The 26,372-nt window shown below is 37.6% G+C and overlaps 1 protein-coding gene across 1 annotated transcript in view; it reads right to left on the bottom strand.

Moving 5' to 3' along the window:
• Nucleotides 1–1,040: 1,040 nt before the first annotated feature.
• The window catches only part of PRTG (protogenin), a 117,582-nt gene continuing 92,250 nt past the window's right edge, over nucleotides 1,041–26,372 (bottom strand). Inside the window, exons 12-20 of the mRNA XM_070623849.1 lie at nucleotides 26,004–26,099; nucleotides 25,193–25,379; nucleotides 24,225–24,352; nucleotides 22,803–22,973; nucleotides 16,141–16,323; nucleotides 14,547–14,667; nucleotides 12,844–13,009; nucleotides 10,642–10,746; nucleotides 1,041–10,158 (exon numbers count right to left, since the gene is read on the bottom strand). Of these exons, the coding sequence (XP_070479950.1) occupies nucleotides 9,754–10,158; nucleotides 10,642–10,746; nucleotides 12,844–13,009; nucleotides 14,547–14,667; nucleotides 16,141–16,323; nucleotides 22,803–22,973; nucleotides 24,225–24,352; nucleotides 25,193–25,379; nucleotides 26,004–26,099 (1,562 nt within the window). The 3' untranslated portion in view covers nucleotides 1,041–9,753. The remainder of the gene's footprint in view (nucleotides 10,159–10,641; nucleotides 10,747–12,843; nucleotides 13,010–14,546; nucleotides 14,668–16,140; nucleotides 16,324–22,802; nucleotides 22,974–24,224; nucleotides 24,353–25,192; nucleotides 25,380–26,003; nucleotides 26,100–26,372) is intronic.

The following is a 26,372-nucleotide window of genomic DNA, read 5'->3' as shown; positions in this document are numbered from 1 at the left end:
TCAGATGTATGTTGAATCTTCACTGTTTACATTTGTTTTATATTTTCTATCTTTCTCTCTCTGTACTGCATCCTGGATAATTTCCTTACACCTATCTTACAATTTTAGAACATTCTTTCAGTGTATTTGATATGCTATTTAACAGATTTTCCAAAACTCAATGACTATATTTTTTAATTTCTGGAAATTCTATTAATTTCTTTTTCTAATATACTTTGTTTTAATAGTTTCTTATTCTCTTATGTTTCCATTCTTTCTTTTATATTCTCCACAGTCAGCACTACGTCATTTCAAGAAGTTACTGTTCTGGGGCTGGCCTGGTGGCGCAGTGGTGCACGTTCCACTTCAGAGGCCCTTGGTTTGCCGGTTCGGATCTCAGATGCAGACATGGCACTGCTTGGCAAGCCATGCTGTGGTAGGCATCCCACATATAAAGTAGAGGAAGATGGGCACAGATGTTAGCTCAGGGCCAGTTTTCCTCAGCAAAAAGAGGACCGCCAGCAGATGTTAGCTCAGGGCTAATCTTCCTCAAAAAAAAAAAAAAAAAAAAAGAAATTATTCTATTTTTCAGTTCCCCTTTCATTCCCAAAATTGGGAGTTTTTTTTTTTTTTTTAAATAAGAATTCAGTTATCTTAAAAAGCTTGTTTGGGTCATATTTTATCTGTTATTTATAGATTTTTTCAGTAGGAGGGTTTTCAACATCCTCCTAACCGTTTTTTTATAATATTAAAAACCTAACATTTTAACCTGAACTAGAACTGTCTCTATCTGGATGAGCCCATCTAGTACCTTTTAGGTTACGTAGTATTTATTTCATTAGATGAGCAAACATCTACTGGAATGGAAAACTGTGATTTTCTTGGTGCTATTCAGTAAATGCCAGATGAAAACAATTCTTAGATACCCTAAATAGGCTCGATTCCTAATGCTTGGAGTGGACTCTATAATCATCTCATCCCAGGACATGATGACCGTCGTTCTATAAAGTTTTCATTCTCCATTTCCCAAAAGAAAACCGAAGAGTAAAAGAAAATATGGCTTTTTTTTCTTTTTTAACTAAGGAAAACTTTTATTTAAACTGTGCAATCAATCAGTATTTAGACAGCAGTTTCATAAACATTTTGGCATTTAAACTTTTATTCATTTTTGGCATGACCTGTAGGATAGTATATAAACTACCCTGGGGAGGGGGAAGATACTAGGCAATATTTACTATGATGCTAGAAAAAGAAAACAAACCCATATTATTAAGCAAAATACGTTTCAAGAAGACATTAAAAAGGTACATTCAAAATCAAGGCCAACATTTGCTTTCTTCATGCAATGAAGTTCACAGAGCTGATCCCCTGAGTCAAGTACAAAATTAAAATAGCTCAGCTCTCGAGTCCATTAGCAAGTCTGCAAATGCTGCCTTTACAAGAAAATGGTATACAGAGTGAAAGGATCCAGAGCACCCATAATAGGAAATAATATAACTGGCTCCCACACTTTCATTTAATTCACATCTTTGAAGAAAATAGAAAAAAAAATCGTACATACGCAGACATAATATTTTGTCCAACAACAGCAACAAACAGACAAACTTACTTGGTAGACGTCGTCTACCCTACTGATAGGCTAAGGCAATGTGTGTGTGTGCAGGCTTTGCAAATTCCTATAAGAGGCTCAAGCAGCTAATTATCAGCAATCATTTTCATTTGCAAACAAAATAGATCTATAGAATGTGGTAACAGAAAGAAGAATGTTTTAGGTAAAAACCTTAAATATTTTTGTTGTTGTTTTTAAAGCCAGTTGCATAGAAAAATAAACTTCTGTAACATGCATTTTTAAAAATAGTTTATAAGTGAGGACTGTGTGTCTATCCCTTGAACTACGTACACGATGTAAACCTGAGCAAATCTGCAGAGGTGTTCAGAATCGCATGGATTTATACTAAGAGTGATATTGGACGGTCTGAGAAAAAGTTAGGGAAAATAATTTTTTTCTCTAAAAACAGATGATAATCACATAATTCTTTCCAAGAAGCCTTAAAGGTAGACGAGTAAATTAGAGGCCATTAAGGTGTGGTCCTATTTAAAATTCATTCCAAAGAGTTTAAAGAAATGTTAAAATGTTCCGTAATCTTGAAAAAGTAGATCTGTTAGAGAAGAATCGTAAAAATGCACTTTTCTCCTCACCCATCTACCCCTCTGGGGATATTTGACGCTCTCCTTAAATCTTGAAAAGCCAAGATATCAAGAAATGAAAGATTTAAATCAGGGTAAGGTGATTTCATGTTTAATATTCTCAACAGTACTGTAAATTTCTCCGTGTCCTCTTATAGATTTACCTACGTTACAGATGAGGGTTTAAATACCAGTCTATCTTTTTACCAACCACTTTCTTCTGTTAGTTTTCTGGTGCATATACAAGAAATGCAAACATTTTTCATTTTAGCACAGGCAAAATGTAATCGGAAAGGCTGATCTGTAAAGAAACCAAGTTTGTTAAGATATGCCTCAGCCTCATAGAAATGACTTTCAGATCATAATTATTTATACTTGAATTTTCTTTTAAGTTTTCAAAGTACTACTGCTTCATTCTACATAACAAATTATCCTCATTTCATAGATAGAGAAGGAACAGAAGTAGGTTAAGAACTTTCTTACCAAACAATTCTCCAAATGGTCAAGGACTAGAATTTAGGTGCTCCGATGACTAACCTCTTATATATTTGTTCTACTAAATGACTCTCCCTCAGACTTTACTCCCTCCCAGATTAGGGTGAATAATTAATTAGGTTGTACTCCCATAAAAACTTTTGACTCTTCAGATCTAGCAAGGATGACTGGTTACACACCTGGCTTTTTCCAGTTAACAAATTCCTATTTGGATACGAGGACTACAGAAAAATTATAAAAGATAAAATCCAATTCCATTTTTTTATTATTTATTTGAGGAAGATTAGCCCTGAGCTAACATCTGCTGCCAATTCTCCTCTTTTTTGCTCAGGAAGACTGGCCCTGAGCTAACGTCTGTGCCCATCCTCCTCTATTTCATATGTGGGACGCCTGCCACAGCATGGCTTGATAAATGGTGTGTAGGTCCGCAGCCAGGATCTGAACTGGCGAGCCCTGGGCCGCTGAAACAGAGCACGCAAACTTAATCACTGCATCACCAGGCTGGCTCCTAAAAATCCAATTCTAAACACCTAGTCTAGTAAGGAAGTGCTTGAATAGGTGAGGACTCCAGAAACCATGCCTACCTTATTTCTAAGGCATCAGTTTTAGCACAAGCACCAGTTTTCAGAAATAATTTTGGTGAAGAGAAATGGAAAGTTTTAAAGGAGGAAAGAGGGAGAATAGGAGATGACAAGGGTGAGTTACGACTCAGCCTCCTAAATGCCTCCTGTGAATAAATGGACGCAACTAAGACAGACTTCTCTCTGTTGGTTGCCTATTACTATGTGGACAGGTTATGTTGACACAGTGGAAGGCACTATGAGCCTGGGTAATTAACTACCATTTAGCTGAGAAGATGTATCATAGTAGAAATTCTGTAAACTTCAGAGTTAGACCAATTTGGGTTCGTTTCTTGGCTGAGCCACTTACTAGCTGAACTCTTTGGCAAGTTAGACATTTTAAACCTCAGGTTTCTGATCTCTAAAATGGGGATAATGCTTGCTTTGTAGAATGTAACAGTCTGCATGGATGAAGCACGTACTTGGCATGTGAATATGCTCGGGAAATGGGATTATCCCTTCCAAAAGACTAGAGTCAGAAGTAGCTGAAAACAAGCCAGCATGCTTACCCTTACTCAGAAAATCATCATGGTCTCTGAAGATAGCTTTATCTCTTTACTTGAAGAGATGCTGAAAATTAGGGTAGAATCAGAAATTATCCTTCAAAACTGAAAGAAAGCTTGACTTGAAATGACCCAGGAATTAGAATAAACTAGAGCTGTGGAATCTAAAGCTTTCCAGGAAAAGGGACAATTGAAATCAAAGAAGAAGGACAAGAAAGATACTATTTCTGAGGAGTTGTACATGCTGATAAGGTAAGTGGAGGCTCTTGCTGAGATTGATGGAAAATCGAGGGGTTACCAAACCTAAAACCAGTCAATAGCTGGTGAAGCTGAAGAAATAAACACGATTTAAAACGCAGAAAGGTTACATGTTGCAAATACACTTTAACAAAAAACATGAAGAATGAACTTGAGCAAGGTTCTGTTCATCAAATCTGAGTCTCTATGTTTTGAGGTCTTCCTTTCAACAACATAATCACTTAAGAGAATAGGAGAGAGTTCAACCATACTGAGAACAGTTTTCAAAAATTTCTGATGAGGGGCCAGCCCCGTGGCCGAGTGGTTAAGTTCGCGCACTCTGCTTCAGTGGCCCAGGGTTTCGCTGGTTCAAATCTTGGGCGTGGATGTGGCACCGCTCATCAAGCCATGCTGAGGCAGCATCCCACATACTACAACTAGAAGGACCCACAACTAAAAATACACAACTATGCACCGGGGGACTCTGGGGAGAAAAAGGAAAAATAAAATCTTTAAAAAAAAAATTTCTGATGAAATTCCATAAAGTTTAGGGCCAAATATTTAGGAAACTTTCTGTTAAACATATAGAACTGAGAGGTTACTTTATTTATTTACGTACATATTCAAAAAGCTTAAAGCTGAATCGTGTTTACAAGTGACTTAGAAAGTTTAATGGACACATATAATAGGCTACAAGCCAAGGTTTTTGTAGCTTTGAAATTTTAAAGATCCCCGGGGGCACATGCCTTTGGACTTCCAATCTCTGTAATGCTATAAACATTTATGGGAATCAGCATTCTATAGAAATAATGTATCTGTAGTAGACAAAATAATGGTCACCTAAAGAAGTCCGTGCTCATATCCCTGGACTCTGAATATGTTACCATATGTGGCAAAAGGGACTTTACAGATGTGATTAAATTAAGAATTTTGAGATGGGGAGATGACCCTGAATTATCCAGGTAGGCTCAATCTAATCTCATGAGTCCTTACAATTGGAGAACCTTCCCGGCTGCAGTCAGAAGAAAAGATATGGTAATGGAAGCAGGGTCAGAGAGATGCTATGTTGCTGGCTTTGAAGATGGAGCGAGGGGACCACAGCCTCTAAAAGCCAGAAAAGACAAGGAAACGAACCTTGATTTTATCCCAGTGAGACCCGTGTGGGACTTCTGACCTACAGAACTGGCAGACAATAAATGTATGTTGTTTTAAGGCCACTAAGTTTGTGGTAATTTGTTACAGCAGCAATAATAATATAGCATCTGTCTGGTAAAAATACAAGACCGTCATGTTAATCTTAAACCACTTTCAAAGGCTTTAAAAAGGGAAACTGCCTGAGAAGATTAAAGCCTGCTAACACACACATTGCATTAGCCTGGGATCTTATGTCCTGAGCATAAAGCAACTTAACACAGAAATCTATGTATATGTTCTTCTAAACAGCAATTAAACTCACAATTAGACAACTGGTTGTGTATGCTGATCTCCAGAACCCTCTACTCTGTGCTCACAGCCCACAAAAATTATTTTGACTATTAAACCAAAGCAATTTTACCAGAGACCCATGTGGCAAACTGTCAGGAACAAAGTCTGCAAAATACATGTTTAGTCTTAGAAAGATCATAACTCTCGCAGTACAGTTGGAACTCTTTTTTTAACATTCAATATCCAAAATTTACATTCAGAGAAATATAAACACGTGAATCACTGCTGAATCGGAACATCTGGATATTTTTGCACCAAAAAGAGATACTTTTTGTGACATTCTGAATTGTTTCCAAAGGTGTCTTCCTCTGGACCCCTGAGTTGTCAACATGAGCAAGTTTCTGGCAGGAGTCCTTAACAAAGGCAAACTAATGCAAAGACAAACTAATGCAAATCACTGTCATTGTTCCCGGTGTTGGCACTCTTCCTGCTTGAAGGAAAGGCAAATAAAAGGCATTTCACTGAGGATCTAATTTCCCTGGTGTGCCAAAGCTGATTTTTTAAAGCCACTTAGTGGATAAAGCTGTGTCCTTACTTTTAGGCTAATAAAAATATAAAACTCCAGACTTCATAAAGATTTTGTTTTCACCCAAGTTTCCACGAAAGTTTGAAACACCAGTCTCCCTCGATGCAATTAAAATATTTCAATTTATGGACAACTTTAAAGAGCACATCTATCAAAGTATAGGCCACTTAAATAGCGATAGGATTTGTCTGCCTGTTAAATCCCATTGCTCCCCAGAGATGAGAACATCTCTGTTATTAAGGGACTGCCCCAAGCCTTCTGAGTTAACCAGGTAAGGCTGCAAACAGGAGGAAGACTGAGCAGGCTAAGTCAGGGGCTGCCATAATGCTCTGCGATGGAAAAGCCTGCTGATATTTCTGTTGACATCTCATGCTCAAGGTGCTTAGGAAAGTATCACATTATTTGGCAAAAACATCCTGTGGCTGAATCAGCAGATTTAAGGGAAAGTCCCTATGTATGCCATTTGTATGCATACGAGGTTCTGGAGAGACATGTTTGGTTGACATAAAAACAAGAAACAACAGTTTAATGTACAACTAAATTTGCCTATATGCGGAGGTAACCTTAAATATCTTTGGTATTTTTTTTTAATTTGCTGATAAAAAGTACTTGAATAAAAACACTGATAAATACCAATATAATTGTATTGCTTTTAATTATGTAAACTTAGCCCTTTGATATCTTTGCTACTAAACCTAGATTCCCTATCAGCCTCTAAATAAATTTATTTCAAATCTGCTCATCTTTACTTACTTACAGGCTAATCTATATATTTTAATGGTCTTTGGTATGAAAATACTGATCTTGTAATATTTGGCATAAAAATGACATGCACATATCAGTACTTACAGCAAATAAGTCTTTGGAAAAGAAAATAGTTACCATTTGCATATTAGCCCTTTTGGAGTGAAATACCGTGAAGTAAGACCACTATGGGATATAAGTCAGAACCTTCACATTTTAGTTACAATTTCATACTCAAGACTTCAAAGAAGCTTGCTTTGGCCAAGTAAAAAAGAAGTCTTTGCTGTACACTAAATATCTTACTCAGTGAGATCAAAATATTTATCTTTGGTGAAAAGATTTTTTTTTTCTCTCCAACAAGTAGTTTCAACAATTTAAAATACTTGACTCTAATACTGTGGAGTTGAAGATTTACTTGCTAAAGAAAAAAAATTACACTTGAAATTCTTTGGAACTATTTGCTGGTAAAGAACGTATTTTAAATGCTCTGGTAACAATAAGGTAGTTAAAATTACTAGTCTATTTAACTATAACAATCAATATAAACCCTATTACTTTGGGTTAGTAACTACTCGTATAAACTTCATACCTATAGATGTTTCTAGTTAATTCAATTTGTGTGTGGGGGGAATTATAGTCAAATTTTCACTTTCTACTGAAAATTCTTTGGTAACAGATTATTATGAAAAAACCTGTATAAGAACAAGATGAAAGGTGAAAAAGTAAAACAATGTACTGGTAAATAATTAGCAAATAGTTATAGCCTAAAGATCTATAATAACTATGGGCCTATTCATCAAAAACCAAACAAACAAAATACTTTCCCCTCAAGGACTTCAGATCATCTTTTTAGGCTTTTGAAACAATTCAAATCCATACAATCCTAGACACATCTTCCATAATCATGATGGATGATGTGTTCGCTTTAGATTTTGTTTGCTTTTTAAGGAAAGTTTAAAAAATAAAATGAACTCATTGAACTCCTTAATTTCTGATACTGATAAAAGTTGGCCCCACATACTTCTACTTACAAACCCAAAAACGCCATACCCTGTCAATTTGCCCATGCTTCCATGAGGCAGCTCAAAAGTAACAAAATGTTCCCTGAGTACAGGAAAAAAAAATAATACTAGAATAACTTTAAAAGGAGGTAGTATAAAACAGGAGCTATAAAGGCAGGAGAGGCATTTTTCCTTGCCTCAGATTGTTCACCTAAAGCTCTGCTTCTTTTGTTTTGCCAGGAAGCCCATACTCAGATAGCTAAATGGGGGACTTTGAATTTAGTTCAGAAGTGGTTGCTGGCACTTAATGTTGGTATGCTTCTGAACACATCCAGTTTGGCACAAAACTACAGATTAAAAAACAGTAAAAAAAAAAATGTTGTATCATCAGATGTTAGGATAGGAGATGATAGAGGGGGGACTAATATTTGATTTTAGAACACCCTTTACCATGAGCCCCCCTTTCTAAACCAAAGGTTTCAAGGGGAAACCCATTAAGATTCCTTTTAAAACGAGGCACAAAAGTCATTTCCAGATAATTTGAAAAAATGCTTTAAAAAAGATATGGGGCCCCCTCTCTACACCATGTGTTTAAATCTTTATCCTCTCCCACCGCTGGTCACCTGGTAGGTAAGTGTCTCGTGATTGAGAGGAAGACTAGTCTATGTGGCTAAGGAAATAGTTTGCTGATTTCAAACCAGGAAGAGGATTAACTCACTCCTGAAGTTAGAACTTCTCGTTCACAGCATTGACACTGAAGGAAGAATAGAGTACCAAACTCTCTTACGAATTCAAGAAAATACAAGTAGGGTTGTAGAGCTCTGAATACTTAGCCCTAAACAAAACCTGCATGAAAACAAACCAAACGCTTTGATAAGATACTGTACATCAAAATAGTCATTGATATAATCCAAGAAACTCTTAAGGCAACTCTTTCTACTCCTGTCCTGAACAACTTCATGAATATTAAAAAGATATAAGGCAAGGAATTTCATAATATATAATGGAAGGCACTGTTACTATGATAACTCAAGTTCATTTTACTGCCTACTGTTGCATTTATCTTCATTCTTACTATTTCATGAAATTTCTTCACCACTTTAAGCCAAGCTGGGATTCCAAAAAAAAAAAAAAGAAACCAAATACTATAACCCATTCTTTATCTGCTTTCTGCATGGTTTTGCAGCTGATACTGGAAATGTTGAAGATGCTTTGCAATCTAGACAGTGCAGCCTTTGGCCGTGTCAGGCAAAGGGGAAGCAGAAAAGGCCCGGCTCTGGGCAGGCTGAGGTTTGGGATACAGCAGATCAAGCGCTCAGACCCAACGCCCACAACACAAAGGCCGTTGAAGCAACAGTATTCCCTCTATGCTACTGAGTAGTTCTGTTCTCAAAAGAGATACACTTTTTTGTTTTGGTTATTCATTAAAATAAACAGTCCCACTTTTTCTCTTCTCAGTGGTTTGACGTCCTCACAACCAGAGGTGTTAAATTATCCAAACCATGCAGATGTCATAGTTTTTTAAAAAATCAGAGCTTCAGATAAACATTCTTACTCATCTACCTATATGACTCCTTTGATCACACACATACACATACAGCAATGAAAACAAAATGCTACTAGGAAGTATCATTGGTTATGCAGCTGAGATAAACTATCACAACAAACGAGGTAACAAAGTTGTCTTCTGAGTTTACCACCTGGCAAACTGAGGTAGATAGTCAGCAAAGGGGCTTTCGAAAGTCTTCCCTTCGCTCCAGTGATATATTTTATAATCCAGTCAAATATCTTGACTGTCTTTTCACATTGCTGACAACGAAACATTCAAAATACGTGAGTTTAAAAATAAAAAACAAAACACATTCAAAAAAAGCTGAAATACCCAATAAGACATCAAGATTTTCACAAAAGGCTTTGGCTCCCTGTTCATTGTCCTTCGAACAGGCTCAAAGGTGAGAATACCTGAACATGGCCGTCTAGATTGGAAAATCATTTTTATCAAAGCACATCATGGCAGATGGGGGCTGCAGAACGGAAGAGGAAGTTTGCTCAGCATCCAATGGCACTGCAGGGTCGTCACATCTCCTCAGTGAGGGATCCCCACCAGAATCACTGCCAGTGAAGGAACTGGAGGTCAGGGGGGTGGTACTTATAACTGAAGACAGGTGTATCTCATCATTGGACTCGTGGGAGAACCTTCCAGAATCCCCAGTCTCATGGCTGCCTTCACTATTCGCTGAATGCTCAGTATCAGCTGTAACACCAAAGGGTCTTGGGAAGCTGGTTGTTTGACCTGGGGAGCTGGGGGAGTCTTCATCACTGATTAATACAGTAGTGCCTGGCTGGTAAAAGCAGACTGCTTGAGTAAATCTTCTTTGAGGCTGGGCAAAAATACATAAAACACCATCAGTGACAATAGAGGGCTCTGAAAAATAATAAATCTGGTTTTACACGTTCTATATATTCTGAGATAGCAAACTGTTCAAGTACATGGGTGAAAAGTCATCATCATGAAGGGTTTGTCTAGGTCAGGGTTCCCCACCAAGGAGTAGGAGCACATCAGAATTACTGGGTCAAGTGAAGTGTCAACATGCTTCTTCAGGGATTCTGATGCACGCTCCTACCCCATCCCTTTCTCCATTGCCCCTACTCCCCACTGAAAACTACAGCTCTGATCACTGTTCCAATTGTCATTTCAGTAATCACCCACCATGACTTTCCATAGAGTCATGCCCAAAATTAATAAAATCCCATCCAGACAGAAAACACAGAAATTAGAGCATTCATTTATGTTTTCCTCTCTTTGAAATTATCATTTCATATACCACAGGTTGTCAGAGACTTTTCTCATTTAGGTGGGTTACCTGCTCAACTTTCGTCTTCTTAGAATCTTGGAAAAAAAGCCATTTTTTCTTAGAGTTGTTTTTAATTATAGGACCATAGCTATTAATTATCAGGTCCGTTCCTCCCTAGAGAAATAAAAGGGGAAAATGTAAATATCTTGGTATTATAGATTTCAGTTTATCACAAGTAGTACACAAAATATTTAACTGTTAAAAGAAATCACTATTTCTTCTTAAAAGAAATCACTATTTCTTCTTTTACACAAGCAGCACACAACAAATTCAGGGTATTTGTGAGCGATCAGAAAGATATAATAGGTTTCTTCTCTTTTTTTTGAGGAAGATTAGCCTTGAACTGACATCTGCTGCCAATCCTCCTCTTTTTGCTGAGGAAGACTGGCCCTGAGCTAACATCTGTGCCCATCTTCCTCTACTTTCTATGTGGGACGCCTGCCACAGCATGACTTGCCAAGCGGTGCGTAGGTCTGCACCCAATAACCGAACCAGCGAACCTTGGGCTGCTGAAGCAGAACATGCGAACTTAACCACTGTGCCACGGGGCTGGCCTCAATAGGTTTATTCTTAAGAGAGATAAATATGCTGAAGTATTTGGGGTGAAGCATAATGATTCCAAAACTTCTTTTCAAATGGGACAGCAAACAAAAAGAGAGAGAGAGAGAAAAATGATAAGATATTGACAATTATTTGTGCATTCCTCATATTATTCTTTCAACCTTTCCAGATGTTTGAAAAATTTTAAAAGCATTTGGGGAGGAAAAAAAATGGGCCCACATACATTCAACAAAATGGCAACAGATGGGGGATCAAGCCTTAGGGTAACCCAAAAGATCTGTCCTCTAAACTGGCTTCTCTCCTTCACTCAGGCCTCCACTCTGCACTGCCTCCTTTCACTTTAGATTCTCCCTCTATTTTTCCACATCTTCCTCCCACTCTGCTTCTCCTCAATCCTTTCTCATGTCTAGTTCCAAGTAAGTAGTAACAGAACCACAGTGTATTTTAGTACTTCTTATGCTTAATTTAAAAGTTTTAGTTTCTAATGTTTTAGATTAATTTGAAATAAATTGAATGGCTTACATTTCTATTAGAAAATAAAAGCTAAATTAAATTGCAAACAAAAAAGACAAGGGGAGTAGCAAAAATCAGTTCATTCTTATTTACCCATAATATTTATAGCCCATAGCACTATGCTGGATACAAGTAGATTGCATCTGTTAAATACAATTGTATAAAATTTAATAGAAAAATTGTCTGAAATTTTGTTACATTTTTGTTATTCTAAATTTTAGGGAAGTGTTGGGGAAAAATAATTTATAGCAGGATTTGGCCAACTTGTTCTCTAAAGGGCCAGAGAATAAAGATTTTAGGCTTTGTAGACCACATATAACCCCTATCATGTTTTCTCCTTCTTCTTTTCTTTTTTTCTTTATCCAAACTACCTTTAAAAATGTAAAATTCTTAGCTCAAGGGGTGACCATACAAAAACAGGCCATGGGCTGGGCTGGGCTGTAGTTTACTGACGCCTGAATTTATAGCACATTGGTTAAGAGAGCTATTACAATAATGCACACTATCTAATGTTGCAGGGTGACTAAAAATAATTTTTAGTTGGTGCTCGTAATGCTTATCACTGTACTATTATTACACATAGTGGAAAGGACATGAAGTAACATCCTCTAATGACATTACTATCTCCAACTTCCTCAGGCCACAAAGGGAAGGATCTTGAGACATCTATTGAGATGTTCCATATTTTTAAAATGTTATTCTTACCCAGAATGTTCTGATGCTCAATTCTGTTCAAAAATCAATCAAACTAAGTCTAAAATGGATTAATAAAAAATTGTCCACCCGGAAAATACAAGGAAGTTTAAATTATAGTATATATAGATGAATGATCCTGGTGTCCTTATTTAAGACATCTTAGCTCCATATAATCCCATCTAGTTGAATTTACACTAACTTCTCATTTTTTCTCTCTCTCTTTCATTCTTTATTCTTTTATCCTTTATCTAACCCTATCTTCTTCTCCTCAAATATTTTACATAAGGAATGATCTGGGTGAAACTCTTCTACATTTCCTTAAGTGGAGTACAGATAAAATACATTCAATATATAATTTTTTAGTAAGTAAATTTTACACATAAAGAGAAGATGAATGGAGGAAAGGATTACACAGCAAGTCAGTCTCTCAGCTGGGAGTACCTTTGCATCAATGAAGTTGTTTGGCATTATCATCGGCATTAAGGATTCTTCATTTTCTACAGCTCCTTCCAGGTTCTTTCCTACTTCATTCCCAATAGCTAGGGAGGCACTGGTCCGAGATAAATGTTGAGTGCCATTCTGTACCATCTTGGAAGCTGATGATTTTCTAAGATATTGCAAGAAGAAGAAACTTCTAACTTCACAGAAGATATAGGCAAATGTACCAGATTTGGCCTATAATCACAACTTTGAAAACAATGGAATTGTTTAATGCTATTTCTCAAATATCTTTAGAAACTAAGTAATCAGATTTTAACTCCAACGCATTGTTGCAAACTTTTGTGACTTGAGGAAGCTTTTTTCTTTCTTTTTGCCCCAATATCTGCTTATATAAAATTGCTTTTTACAAACACTTAATAAAAAACTTAATATTCCCCAAGTGCTATTATTTAGTATTATTGATTATTTACAATTTGTGCAGAAATTATAATTTTTAATTTAAACATTCTCCTTCAGGTCTGCCGTGTGTCACACTAACATAACAATTCACTTGCTGATTAATGATGGCAAATTGACAGCAGAACTTCTGCAAGATTTAGGCATCACTAAAACTGTGTGCATAAAGAGTTTATTAAAAATTCTGAAAGTGAGAAACTTGGACGGTAAAACTAAGCCAGTTCAATATACAAAAAGATGTTAGCACTAACTCTTTCATTAATACAAAAGATTTTCTGAGTATGTTTCTGTGCCTAAGTACCAAAAGCAAAGAGAGTAAACTCTGAATAACCTATGCTAATGGAAGGAGTCTAGTAACTGGAATTACCTAAAAGTGATATGTATTTGACTTTGATTTTTTTTTTTTTTTTTAAATTTTATTTTTCTCCTTTTTCTCCCCAAAGCCCCCCGGTACATAGTTGTATATTTCGTTGTGGGTCCTTCTAGTTGTGGCATGTGGGACGCTGCCTCAGCGTGGTCTGATGAGCAGTGCTATGTCTGCGCCCAGGATTCGAACCAACGAAACACTGGGCCACCTGCAGTGGAGCGCGCGAACTTAACCACTCGGCCACGGGGCCAGCCCCTGACTTTGATTTTTTTAATTGAAAAAAGACCTTAAGAAAATAAATAAAAGCAAAAGCCAAAATATAAAGGTTAGAAAGAGACAAGTTCACCGAATGCTGAGAGTTTAGCTGAAGTCCAACTATAGATCAGATTTTTTGACAGAGTTTATAGAGAACCAATCTCCAGTTATTACACGTTTTAATCCATATCTGGAGAATCCGAAATGTATGCCTTGTGGTGGTGAGAGTGGAGCTCCAGGCATTCCAGGCTACTTAAATATGAAACTATTCCAGACAGTAAAAAAATCTTCTCAAGCAGAAGATACATCAGATAGTGTCATTAAAAAAAAAAAAAAAAACAAACCCCAAGGACATCCTTTGTTTTTCTCAAAATACTAAGGAAATGAGGCAACTACGACCTCATTTAAGAATATTTTATTGGCAGAGTAATTTTTCAAATGGCAAGAAAATAATAGCCTTCCAAAGTGAGCACACCTCTATAGCTGTAAGAACTCAAGTAACAATAATTTTAAAGTGGGAAATCCCAGTTACTCTAAAAGGCACTTGATTTCAATTTGCTTCTCGTGGTTACTGCAATTTAAATGTTTTTTAACCACCTCCACATCGCTAGCAATGGAAACACACCTGGCTTTACTTCGGTATATCAAGATGAGAACACAGATGAGGATGCAGGTCAAGGCGATGCCAACGCCTACGGCAATGCCAGTCATTGATTTTTGGTCCAGATGGTAATAGCCTGAATAAACTAGAAGGGGAAACACATTCACTCAGAATCAATCAGAAAAATAAATGATTCTATTTATCCTAATTCTCAGATATTTGCTTTTCTATAGTTTTCTTTTATCTCATTGGAAAACTCTTGGCCTCTGTGTCTAAGCAGAAAAGACATACATTACTCTTTCATAAGTTCTCTCAAAGATGGGTCTTTCATAAGTTCTCTCAAAGATGGGTTTATCTTCCAATACTGAAGATTTTAAATATGAGTTCTAGATAATAAATTATTATATCAAACATGAACATCAGTTAATAATTTATAATGCTAAAAGGCACAAGGCAGAGATGTTCCTTGAGGAACCAAGGGATAGCTTTCATGTCATGTTACCTTAAAAGCAGATGTGTATGTATATAGAAGATTAGTTTTCCATGTACGTATTTGCATTTCCATAGCACTGCTTCTTAAATTTTAATGTGCATATGAGTCACCAGGGGATATGTTAAAATGCACATTGTGATTCACCAGGTCGGGGGTGGGGCCTGTGATTCGGCATGTCCAGGAAGCTCTCAGGTGATTCTCATGCTGCTGGTCCTCAGACACTTTGAGTAGCAAGGTATTTGGGAAGGGAATGTGAGCCCTGCTCTCCACTTCCCCTGATGAGATGGTAGCTACCGTGGCCACCTCCTTCCTGTGCTGAAATCTGACTGCCCTGCCCTTCTCTTTTTTTCTCCTCTCCTTCCCAGTCTGTCTCTCTCTTTCACACACACAAAAACACACAGACACACTCACATACACACGCACACGCAGCACTGAATGACTACCCTCGAAGGAACGAGGAATCCTTAATGCTGTCCTGAGTTCAGCTTGCTTTTCCTCCGTTTAAAGCTGTTCCTTGCCCCCAGTGCAGACACACCAGGCCCACTCCCCCAGAGAGGAGGAAAAGGAGGTGCCTAGTCGACTCTGTACCACAGGAGTCCCCCGCTTCCTTCAGAACAGAAGGAAGTTGCCCTGAGTGGAGTGAGAGTGGCTCTTTGAAGATATTATTTCCAAATGCTTTCTGGAGAGAAACAACTTTCTCTCTGGAAAGGCTGGTTTTTTTTTTTTTTTGTGGTAAAAACTCTTAATGAAAACCATGCTCTTCTTAGCTTGAACACCACAACCACCACTGCTGTTTATTCCCATGAAACCTCCCAGGAAGCCTACTCCCACCAGTTCATGTGGGTGTGGCTCGTCTGTGTTGGTGGCTGCACAGCTGGGAAGAGAAGTAACTGGGACACAGTGGTCTGAAAAATGCAGTTACTTCTGAGGTAGGTTTGTCTCCTTCTGGGAGCGCAGAGAAGAGCTCCGAGACTCCACAGCATCAGGACCTCACCAGCAACAACTCCAGGAGCAGGTTTCGGCATACGGCCACGGTAGGGGCAGAAATAAAGTGCTGAGGAGTCGAAGAACACATATGTATTCTATTTTCTTAAGAAAAATCAGGGACTAGGGCAGCATACAGACCTTTGGCATCAGCAGAATCTAGACGCTTGGGCCTCTGATTTGACTCAGAAGTTTCCTTTGGAAGTACTGCCAGCTCTACAGAATTTGAAAAGGGTCCTTCTCCCACCTCATTAGAGGCAGATATCTTGACGATGTACACATTTCCTGCCACCAGGTTTTCTAGCAAGGCCATGGTCATTGCCCCTATATCAATTACAAATTAAGAAAACTTTACCTTTTATTCATTTTTTTCAATCACACAATTATGGTCCTTTATTTTTTTATATTTTCATTTTATTATTTTTTTTTTTTGAGGAAGATTAGCCCTGAGCTAACATCCGCTGTCAATCGTCCTCTTTTTGCTGAGGAAGATTGGCCCTGAGCTAACATCGACGCCCATCTTCCTCTACTTTATATGTGGGACGCCTGCCACAGCATGGTTTGATAAGCAGTGCTAGTCCATGCCCAGGATCTGAACCAGTGAACCCTGGGCCGCTGAAGTGGAGCACATGACCTTAACCGCTATGCCACTGGGCTGGCACCGTGGTCCTTTATTTTTAAAACGTATGTATAATGTTTTACTCTTTATATAGATATGGATACAAAGAGCACTAAAAATACTTTATTATGGAATATTTCAAACACAGGTAAAGAGAGAACGGTATAACGAACTCAGATCTAACAATTATAATTAGATTTTTAAAATCCAAAGTGAGAGTCTGTTTTTTCTTTTAGAAATGTTTAAACCACTCGTGGTAATCACTGTGACAGATGATCTTGTTCTTACTTCTTAAATTAGAAATAATAACACAATTATTTTTGAAAGTATGAACATATTTTTCACCCTCCTAATCATTATCCTAAGATTTCTTAAATATAAACAGGAAATAAAATGTCAAAGTCATGTAGGAACCTCAGAGTGTTGAAGACCTAGACCTCAGATTAACTACCAAAATCATCACCAGCAATCTGCCTAGCATCTACTTCTCTCCAAAAGTAATCATCATTTGAATTTATGTACGATATTTGGGACTGAAAGGTATTTTCTCTGTTGTCATGACTGCTAAGGATCCCTATTTGGGTACTGCTATTTCTTGAGGGGTCTGTCTGCTCTCGTTCTGCCACTGCACTGAAGTATTTTTCTTACAAAAGAGACTCCCACCCTAGGAATTAATCCTAACGTTAAGAAAGGAGGTGTAATAGAAATTCAACCAGAAAGTTGTTCCAGTACAGCATCTGTGGGTGGCTATTCACAGGGGAAACTAGCTTTCCTCCAGTGATTTCATCTCATTTTTTCCTGACTCAGGGCATCTTTACAAAGCTTCAAAGAGCTTACAATAGCTTGTGGCAGATACCTCCAGGCCAGAGCTGGCTACTCTAGTGAACTTGCTAGAGTATATTTCATAATGCAAGTGAAATGTGGGGTGATCTTAGAGCTAAGGTCATGATTCAGAGGCCACCTCTGCAGGTCACATGGCGTGAGGCAGCCGAACCCAATGGCTATGTGAGGAGCCAAACACGGCTTGTTTTCATGTTCTTTGGTTTCAACTTGGCCTGGAGGGAGTGTGAGCAACCTGAGTACACAACTGTTAAATAAACAAACCGACCCTTATTCAGAATCGGGAAGACTCTTTCCACTGTTACCATGTTCTCAGGCAGGTGAATTAAAAAACAAAGAAGTATTGTGACATGTCACAATTAGCTACAAGGAAGAGCATTTCAATTTCTTCACAAATAGACATATAAATCAATAGAGTTTCTGTTGATCATAGAATACTTTACATTTAATTTTAAAAAGTGCTTGGCAAAAACCAATCACTACCAGAAATTAAAAGTCTCTTCATTTAATTAAATTTATAAGCGGACGAGCTGGGCAGTGTGTGTATGTGCACTCCCCTTCCTTCCAGAGTCTTCCTTCAGACCAAAAAGGGAAACTAACATTCTGGTTTCCCTGTGAGCACAGTCAAAGCAGTTCTCAAAGAGTAAAGTGATCTGACTGTCTGTATTTTCTCAGCAGACTGTCTCAATCTCAGTGAGTGCGATTATTTCAGTCTACTGCTTTTTATATGTGTCTGAATCTTTAGCTAGACTAGGAGTTTCACATACCCGATACCCGACAGTGTGACAGGCTCAGTCTTGGAGCAATATTGATCAAATGCTGGTATGCTACCCACCAAGTAACTTGTGACTTGGGGCACGTTACTGTACTTTACTTTCCTCCTGGGGGCAATAATTCCCACCTCATAAAATTATTATAAGGATTAAATAAACCGGCAGGTGTCTGACACAAGAGTATATACCCAACGCAAGTTAAGTTGTCTTCCTCATCTCTGACCTCGCCATCTGCCCTTTCTGGAGAACAGAAATTTTTTTCATATTTGAACAGCTTATAGTGGCTAGCATAATGCTTTGTACAAGACAATTCTCAGTAAATGCTGATTAAACTTACATTAAAATATGAGCTATTTGTCACCAAAGGAGTGTTCCTTGAAAATATAAAAGCAAATGGTAAGATTTCGAGGTGGGAGAAGTGCTGCAGAATGCAGTCAGACCTCGCTTCTGTCCACACTCTCTAAGTGATTTTTCTCCAGTTCCACAGTTTTAAATATCATCTACACACTGCTGACTTCTAAGTTATACCACTAGACCACACCTCTCCCATGAACTTAACCCCCCGCTGCTTACTCAACCTCTCTACTTGGACATCTAAGAGACATCTCGAATTTTAACATGTTCAAACCAAACCTTTGACTTCCCCCACCAATTCTCCTTCTCTTTTTTTCTTACATTCCACATCAATCTGTGGCAAATCTAGCGGGCTGTTATTTCAAATTATATTCTAATAGCTTCTTATTACTTTCCCCGTTATCACTCCTGTCCAAACGCCCACCAACTCTCACGTGGACACCTGTGTATTAATGATCTCCCAACTTCTACTCTTACCTCCTTAGAATCAATTTTTCAGGTGGCTGTTTCAGGTGGCCGCCAGAGTAATCCCTTTAAAATGTAAATCTGATCAAAAGCCTCCAATGTCTTCCACCTCTCTTAGAATAAAATCTGTGGTCCACAAAGTCTGTCCTATAAGATCTACTCTTGGTTACCCCCCACCCCCAACCCCTCATTTCCCACTACCTGCTCTTCCCCTCACTCTAGCCTCCCTGGCCTTCTTCTTGTTTCTCTAACATGCCAAGCACACTTCTGTCTCAAGGCCTGTACAATTTCCTCAGATATCCACATGGCTCTGCTCAGATGTCATTTCTTCCAAAAGAACTTACCTTACTACCTCTGTCACTTTGTCTCTTCCCCATATCGTAGCTCTCTTTATAGCACTTATGACACTACCTGAATATTTATATGTTTGTTTGTGTATTGCCTGAGATGTAAGCTCCAATGGGGAAGGGACATTGTTTTGTTGCCAATGCCTAGAGAAGAGCCAGTCACACAGTAATCACTCAATAAGAATTCATTTACTAGATCACTATGTTCGACTATTAGCAGTCCAATTTATTTGGCAAACGTTGAGTTAAATGGATTCCTTTATTGAACGACTTTAATTTCCAATGTGAATCTCTAATAGGAGGAAATAATATATGATGTTTCTCAAATGTATTTAGTTAAGGAACGTTTTGTTTCAAAGAAGGGCATCTTTACAATTTTGGGAAACTCATACTTTGAGCAACAGAGTTCAGGAACTACTGTGGTGGAGCATGATTTCCCACAGTGCCTTTCAGATTTTAAAATAATTGAGTAGTTTGTGCTGATTTACTGCATATGAGGAAGGTAAGGGCTATAATTTCTGATCCACTTTATATTACACACAAGCATAATTTCATATCACATTTCTGCTCCAACCATTTTCACCATGTACAATTTTAGCCGCAAATATCATATGGTCACCAGGAACATTTTTTTAATGTTTTGACTAAGAAAAAAAATCTTATTCCACTTGGCAATAAATATGTGAATTAACTAAACATGTAAATATGTATAAACATAATATGTGTAGAAGAAGATTAACAGACATACAGGAAAGAGAGATTGATACTCTCCCTCTTCTTTTTTACCCCATCTTTTTCTGTATCTTTTACCTTTCCCAAAGTTGCCATAATTAGATACTAAAGACTATTTTACATTTTATTTTTTCTTTAAATCCCATGTTGTATTCTTTGCATTTGTTTCAAGGTGGGTGACTCAAACCCTTTATATTTTTCTCTCTCAAAAAAGTAAACTAAATTGCTTTTTACTCATAATTGTTTATTTTGTTCTCTAAGAATTACTAGCATTAGCTATGAAAAAGGTTCTCTACATTTAACAAAAGACAAAGCTTTACACCGAGAATGTTTCTTAAAATCACAAAAGCAGGATACTAGGAAAACTACTGTTTCTCTATGCATGATTATATAGTTACAAAGGCTTGTATAAATATAAAAACCTGCAATTACAATTCACTTCACTCATGGGCCATCAGTGAGGCAAAATGTTGTTTTCTGAGCCTTGTCTGAAACTGACAAATTAATGCATTGAAAGGAACCAAAACAAAATACTGTTTAGTTTTAGGCAGGTACACAATGAAGAGCTAAATGAGGTATGTGCTCATGTGATCAAAATCCTTTATTAATAGTTATAGACAACATCTCATGAAATCATGTTAGTCCTTTGATCAAATGTTGTGCCAATAAATCATTTTGGAGTTAAACCGAATTATACATTTTAAGAATATTGTGGTACATTTGTATGGTACATTTTGGTGGTGAACATGATGTAGTCTATACAGAAGTCCAAATATAATGATGTACACCTGAAATGTATATTTTATAAATTAATTTTACCTCAATTAAAAAAAAAAGAATATTGTGGTATATTTTAAGACTAATAGCCCCAAATAAATTATGCCTCCATCTAGCTACACTTGTGGGCAGTCCTTCCTACACTAACTCTGGGCTTGCCTACGTGATTTGCTTTGCCCAGTGAGATATTAGCAAACGTGATGCAAGCAGAGGCTTGCAAAAGCTTTGTACATGGGGCTTCCTTCCTCTCTTCTGATGTTGGAACTCTCCCTTGCTGTTTTTAAGCTACCCACATTCTGTTGAAACTGTAAGATGATTACAGCCACATAAGTGACCTCAGGAGAGACCAAGAGAAGAACTAGCCAGCTGATCCCAGACCAAATTGCTGACTCACAGAATTGTGAGAAAATAAAATGGTTAAGGTTTAGAGTGGTTTGCTAGCTAGCAACAGATAATTGATACAAATATAAAACTGTATTGATGGCAAGTACTTAGTAATTTCAAGTCTCTTCAGTGGCTAGGAAATCATTATTTAGTGGGGCTTCTGTTTTAGGAAACATATGAATATACAATTATCAAAATTCTAGCTAAAATTGCCATTTGTTTATTTTACAACTGCATTTATATTACATCAATGTAAAAGTCTGTTTTTTCTTTTTAAAGATTGGCACCTGAGCTAACATCTGTTGCCAATCTTCTTTTTTTCTTCTTCTTCTCCCCAAAGTGCTCCAGTATGTAGCTGTATATTCTAGTTGTGGGTCCTTCTAGTTGTGGCATGTGGGACGCCACCTCAGCATGGCCTGATGGGCGGTGCCATGTCCGGTCCAGGATCCAAACTGGCAAAACCCTAGGCCGCTGGAGCAGAGCAGGAGAACTTAACCACTCAACCACCGGGCTGGCCCCCACATAAATGTCTTTAAAGTATATTCTCTTAATTGGGTAGCTATTCCCCTAAAAGGTAAAATGTATATAGAAGTGCCTAGTACTGTAAAGTGTTTAGAATATGTAGATGGCCAACAAATTTCCTTCTTGAAATTCTTAAGTTTTCATTGCTTGACAAACAGTTCCTTTCCCAGCATGCATGTCTGAATTAAGAAAGTGCCAAAATAATGAAGTTTGACTATTTATGTGAGGGCCTAATTAAAAAGTGGCATATGAGACTTGTCCAAATGAAAGATCCAAAAACTTTAAAGAGGATATAATGATAAAAGCATGCAGTAAGAGCACTGAGTTTTAGAATTCAGTTTTTCTCAGCTAAAAAAAAAATTGGTGTTAAAAAGTTAAATTCAGTGTTCTTAAGACCTACCCAGCTTTTCTCTGTACTTAAGTGGACCCTAGTGTCATATGGGTCAATGTATTTGCACATAGACCATTTCAGTAGCTGTACAAAGGTCTTCTCTCTTAAACCAGATCTTCTTTCAGTGTTTGCTGCTCCAGGGCAAGACACATCCCCACTGGAAATCTAGCAATTATCTATAACAAATTCTCCCTCCCTTACCCGCCTCTCTCTCTCCTTAAGCTAGCAAGCCCTGTTGATTTTACCTCCTTAATATCTTTGAGCCATCCTCTCCTTTCCACCTCAATCCTTTACCATCTCTTTCCTGGACCACTACCATTACTAACTAGTCTGTCTGTGCTACTCCTCCCCTACTCCTCAACCAAACCTCTTCTATTCACAATGGTCAGTGTGATCTCTCTGAAACGTGAATCATATGCTCATGCTTAAAACACGTCGATGGCTTCCAATGCTCCCAGAATAAAATCAAAATGCTTCACAATTTGCTACTTCATAAATAAAAATTCAAAACAAACTCTAGATCCCTCTTTCCCTTTGTTTCCTTATATCATTGATAATCTTACTTTTTATCCTGTTTGGTAATTTATGATTGTATTTACCTTCTCGGTGTAGGACCTGCCACTCTCCTGCAATCCAGGCCTTCCTGGACGCATATAAGATAGTATAGCGCGTCACAACTGTCTCTGGGCCATCAGGGGGTTTCCAAGAAACCAGAGCAGTGTCATCTTCTATCAACGTCACCTTTACTCCAACTGGTGGGCCTGCTGGTGCTGTGCACACATGTAGAAAATATGGCATCACTAGGATAAAATGGCCATAAACACTCAAATATCTGGCTAATAGACTGATAGGCATAGAAAAGAGTTTGAAAACTAGAAACCACTATAAAAACATCTAAAAATCACAGCTTTTACAGATCATTAATGATGATAGTAAAATAGTATTTTTTATTCTTTTCCTGAAAGTTTATTTCATTTATATAATGTTCAAAATGTTAAAAAAAAAAATATAAAGGAGATGGTAAATTCCTAGATGGGGAATTACTAAGTCAAGGTTGTAAGCATTTTTAGGGCTCTTGATATTGTTTTGCCAAATAGATAAATAGAAAGGTTTGCAGTTCCACCAGTAGCATCTGCCCATTAGACAGTGAGTATCACTCCACTAGATACTGAATCTAAGTTACACTTCTTACTAAAATGTATAGAACATATATTTAACCTGATCCAGGAAGCCACTGAAGAAAGCACTTCTGAGACCAAAACATTTAGTCATTGCCCAAAAAACTGTCAATCAGTGAGTTTATAGGGCAGACTTTAGAATAATAATTTATAGCCATGAAAAGTGGTGAAGTCTTGGGATTTTAGTTGACCCCAGGTTTAATATGAGCTAAAAGGCTGAAGAGCTGCTTTTTGGCATCACATTTGGAATATCGCCAATACCACCGCAAGGAAGCCCTATGCCCGCTGAAGTAAATGTCTTTTGCTTTCTCTCAGCATGATTATACAGAGCTGCGATGGTCCTTAGAGATCATCCAGTCCTCCACCCTCACTCTAGAGAAGAGGAAATGCAGGTCTAGAGACGCAAAGTATCTTGGCGAGAGCCATAGGTAAGCTTCAGAACTGGTGCCCTATCAGGCATCATATCCACTGCACTACGCACAGCATCAAGCCACCAGTCAAACAGAAATAGGTTCTACTGTGGGCTCCTAACATTAAATACACCATTCACTTACTTTCCTTTTAAATAATTTGGGAGCAGCCTTGAAAAGCACACTTGATTAAAAAAATTTAGTTTCCCCTAAAAAGACACTTAAATTTAAGCCCCCTTGTTTGTGCAATACAAACACTGAGAGGAAAGAAATTTTAAATATAATAAAGGAAAAGAAATTTCAAAAGTTAAGAAACAAAACAAATATATACACATCAACTGGTGGGTAGCAACCATGGCAGTATTCTCTTTAAAACTACATACATATTTTTTAAACATTTAGATAAAGTCCATAGGGGAGGTGCTTTCTTTACCTTCTGGAAGAGTAGCCTGGTAGACAACGGGGCTCCAGGGACTGGAAAGCTGATCCACATGTAATCGAACAGCAAATTCATATTTGGTGTTTGGTTCCAGACCTTGAACCAACATGTGAGTTTCTGATCTATAACAATGAGTGACGAAGTTGTTAATGCTGATAGCACATTGTTAGTACTTCCACTCAATACAGGTATCGACCATTATTATTACTATTATTCATTAACTTCTCATTTTCTTTAAAAACTTTTTTAGGAGGAGGGTGAAAGGAGTAATAGAGCACATGTGTACGGTGATGAATGGTAATTAGTCTTTGGGTGGTGAACACGATTTTGTCTACACAGAAATAGAAATAAAATGGTGTACACCTGAAATTTATATGTTATAAACCAATATTACTGCAATAAAAAAAGGAAAAAATTTTTTTTAGACTAAAACAGTAGCAATCTAATTTGACTATTAACATACATTTGGTATAGACATAAGCTTACACATTGCCTCTCTGAGAGGAAACTAGGAAATTAACAGTATAGAAATGTCCCAATACAGAGGGATTTCCTCTGAAATACTGGAAGTCAAACCAGTCTTTTAAAGCATAGTGGTAGGCATCTTTCTATTACCTAGAAAACAGAATAACTAGCTTTATTTTTTGATGCCAACATGAAAATGGTCTTTTGTTTCTTTCTTTAAACATGCTGAGTTTGGCCACTTGAAAGTAATAATAGCTTCCTGCCTAATCTTGTTGCATGAGGCTGGGGAAATAAAAAAATCATTTATGAAAATTAAATGTCAAAAAATGCAGTTTTCAGAACTAAATATGTTAAAGATGCAAAATCTCCAGCCATTTTATAAGTAGGATAAGTTCTGAGACAAATGCTTACAGCTGAAGCTCAAGCTGGCCCAATATGGTAAGAAGTGTGAGTGGGGAGGAAAGCAAAGAAAACAACTATTAATAGAAGCTACATACGTTTGAAGGTACAGAACCAAAGAAGCATTCTGCAGGCCGACAGGGTTACAGCGGATGGTGTAGTTAATTACTTGGGCAGTGGTGAACGCAGGCCTCCTCCAGTGCAGGAAGATGGAAGACGAAGTGTTGGCCTTTGCATAGAGGTGGTGGGGTGGTGGTGGAGGAGGAACCATCCGATCTCGAACAGCTATTGAAAAAGACAATGCCAATTTACCACACAGCATAACATTTAATGTAGAAAGTGGTAAAATGGTAAAATCATAATACCCCACCCTAAGTTGACCAGGTCTTTCTTCCACCAGAGATTTATAGTGGTCTAGAGATACGTCATTCCAATCTGAGCAACTCTTCCATGAGTTAGATAAGGAATCAAACATTATCAATACTTAAAGCGGAAAACAGAAGCAGAGAGAAGTCAGGCTAGCAGCCAAAAATATCCAGAAATCCTCTTCAGTAGCAATAAAACCAAACAGCTCTTAGAAGCAATAAAACTGAACAGCAACTGGAAGGAAATAATTAGCTTCAAGGTTAAAGCAGATAAAAGAAAACTCAGTATGCAAGTATTCAATGGCTATTTTACCCGGTCAAATTTCTAATGGTCTTTTGCATGCAAAACTAAAACAGATTCTTATAATTAAATATATCTCACTTAAATATTTACTGAGCACATGCTTGTTTAAGACACTATGTTAGGCACCATGGAGGATATAGGGCAATAAAACCACCAAGTCTCCAAGTAGTAATGAGACTTAAATTTAAAGGAGGAGGAGGAGAAAAAGGAGTGTGAGCCATAGTGAAATGAGCTCCTTACACACGCATCCTGGAGTGCTGGCTGTCTGGTCTGCCTGGTAGCCATCCTCTATGTTGCTGTAAGCCAGCAGCCTCACATGATATTTTCTTCTGGGGTCTATAAAGAAACCAACAGGTAATAATTAGGTCCAGCACTCTAGATATGAGCAAGGGTGCTAGAGCCTTTCTAGATTTTGGTTTAAAAACCTTCTCAGTGCATAACAATTCCAAGTAAAATGAAATTTTCATTCTCTCCCTCTCCTACACAATGACTCAGCAATTCACCGGAGAATGTATAACATTGTCATTGTGACTATCTACCAATTATTTAAAATTTTACTTTACTTACCTTCCCTTCAAACAATAACATTATCACCACCACTCTTCCTCC

The sequence above is a fragment of the Equus przewalskii genome, chromosome 1, assembly GCF_037783145.1.
Source record: "Equus przewalskii isolate Varuska chromosome 1, EquPr2, whole genome shotgun sequence".
NCBI lineage: Eukaryota > Metazoa > Chordata > Mammalia > Perissodactyla > Equidae > Equus > Equus przewalskii.
This window is presented reverse-complemented; position numbering and strand designations above follow the sequence as displayed.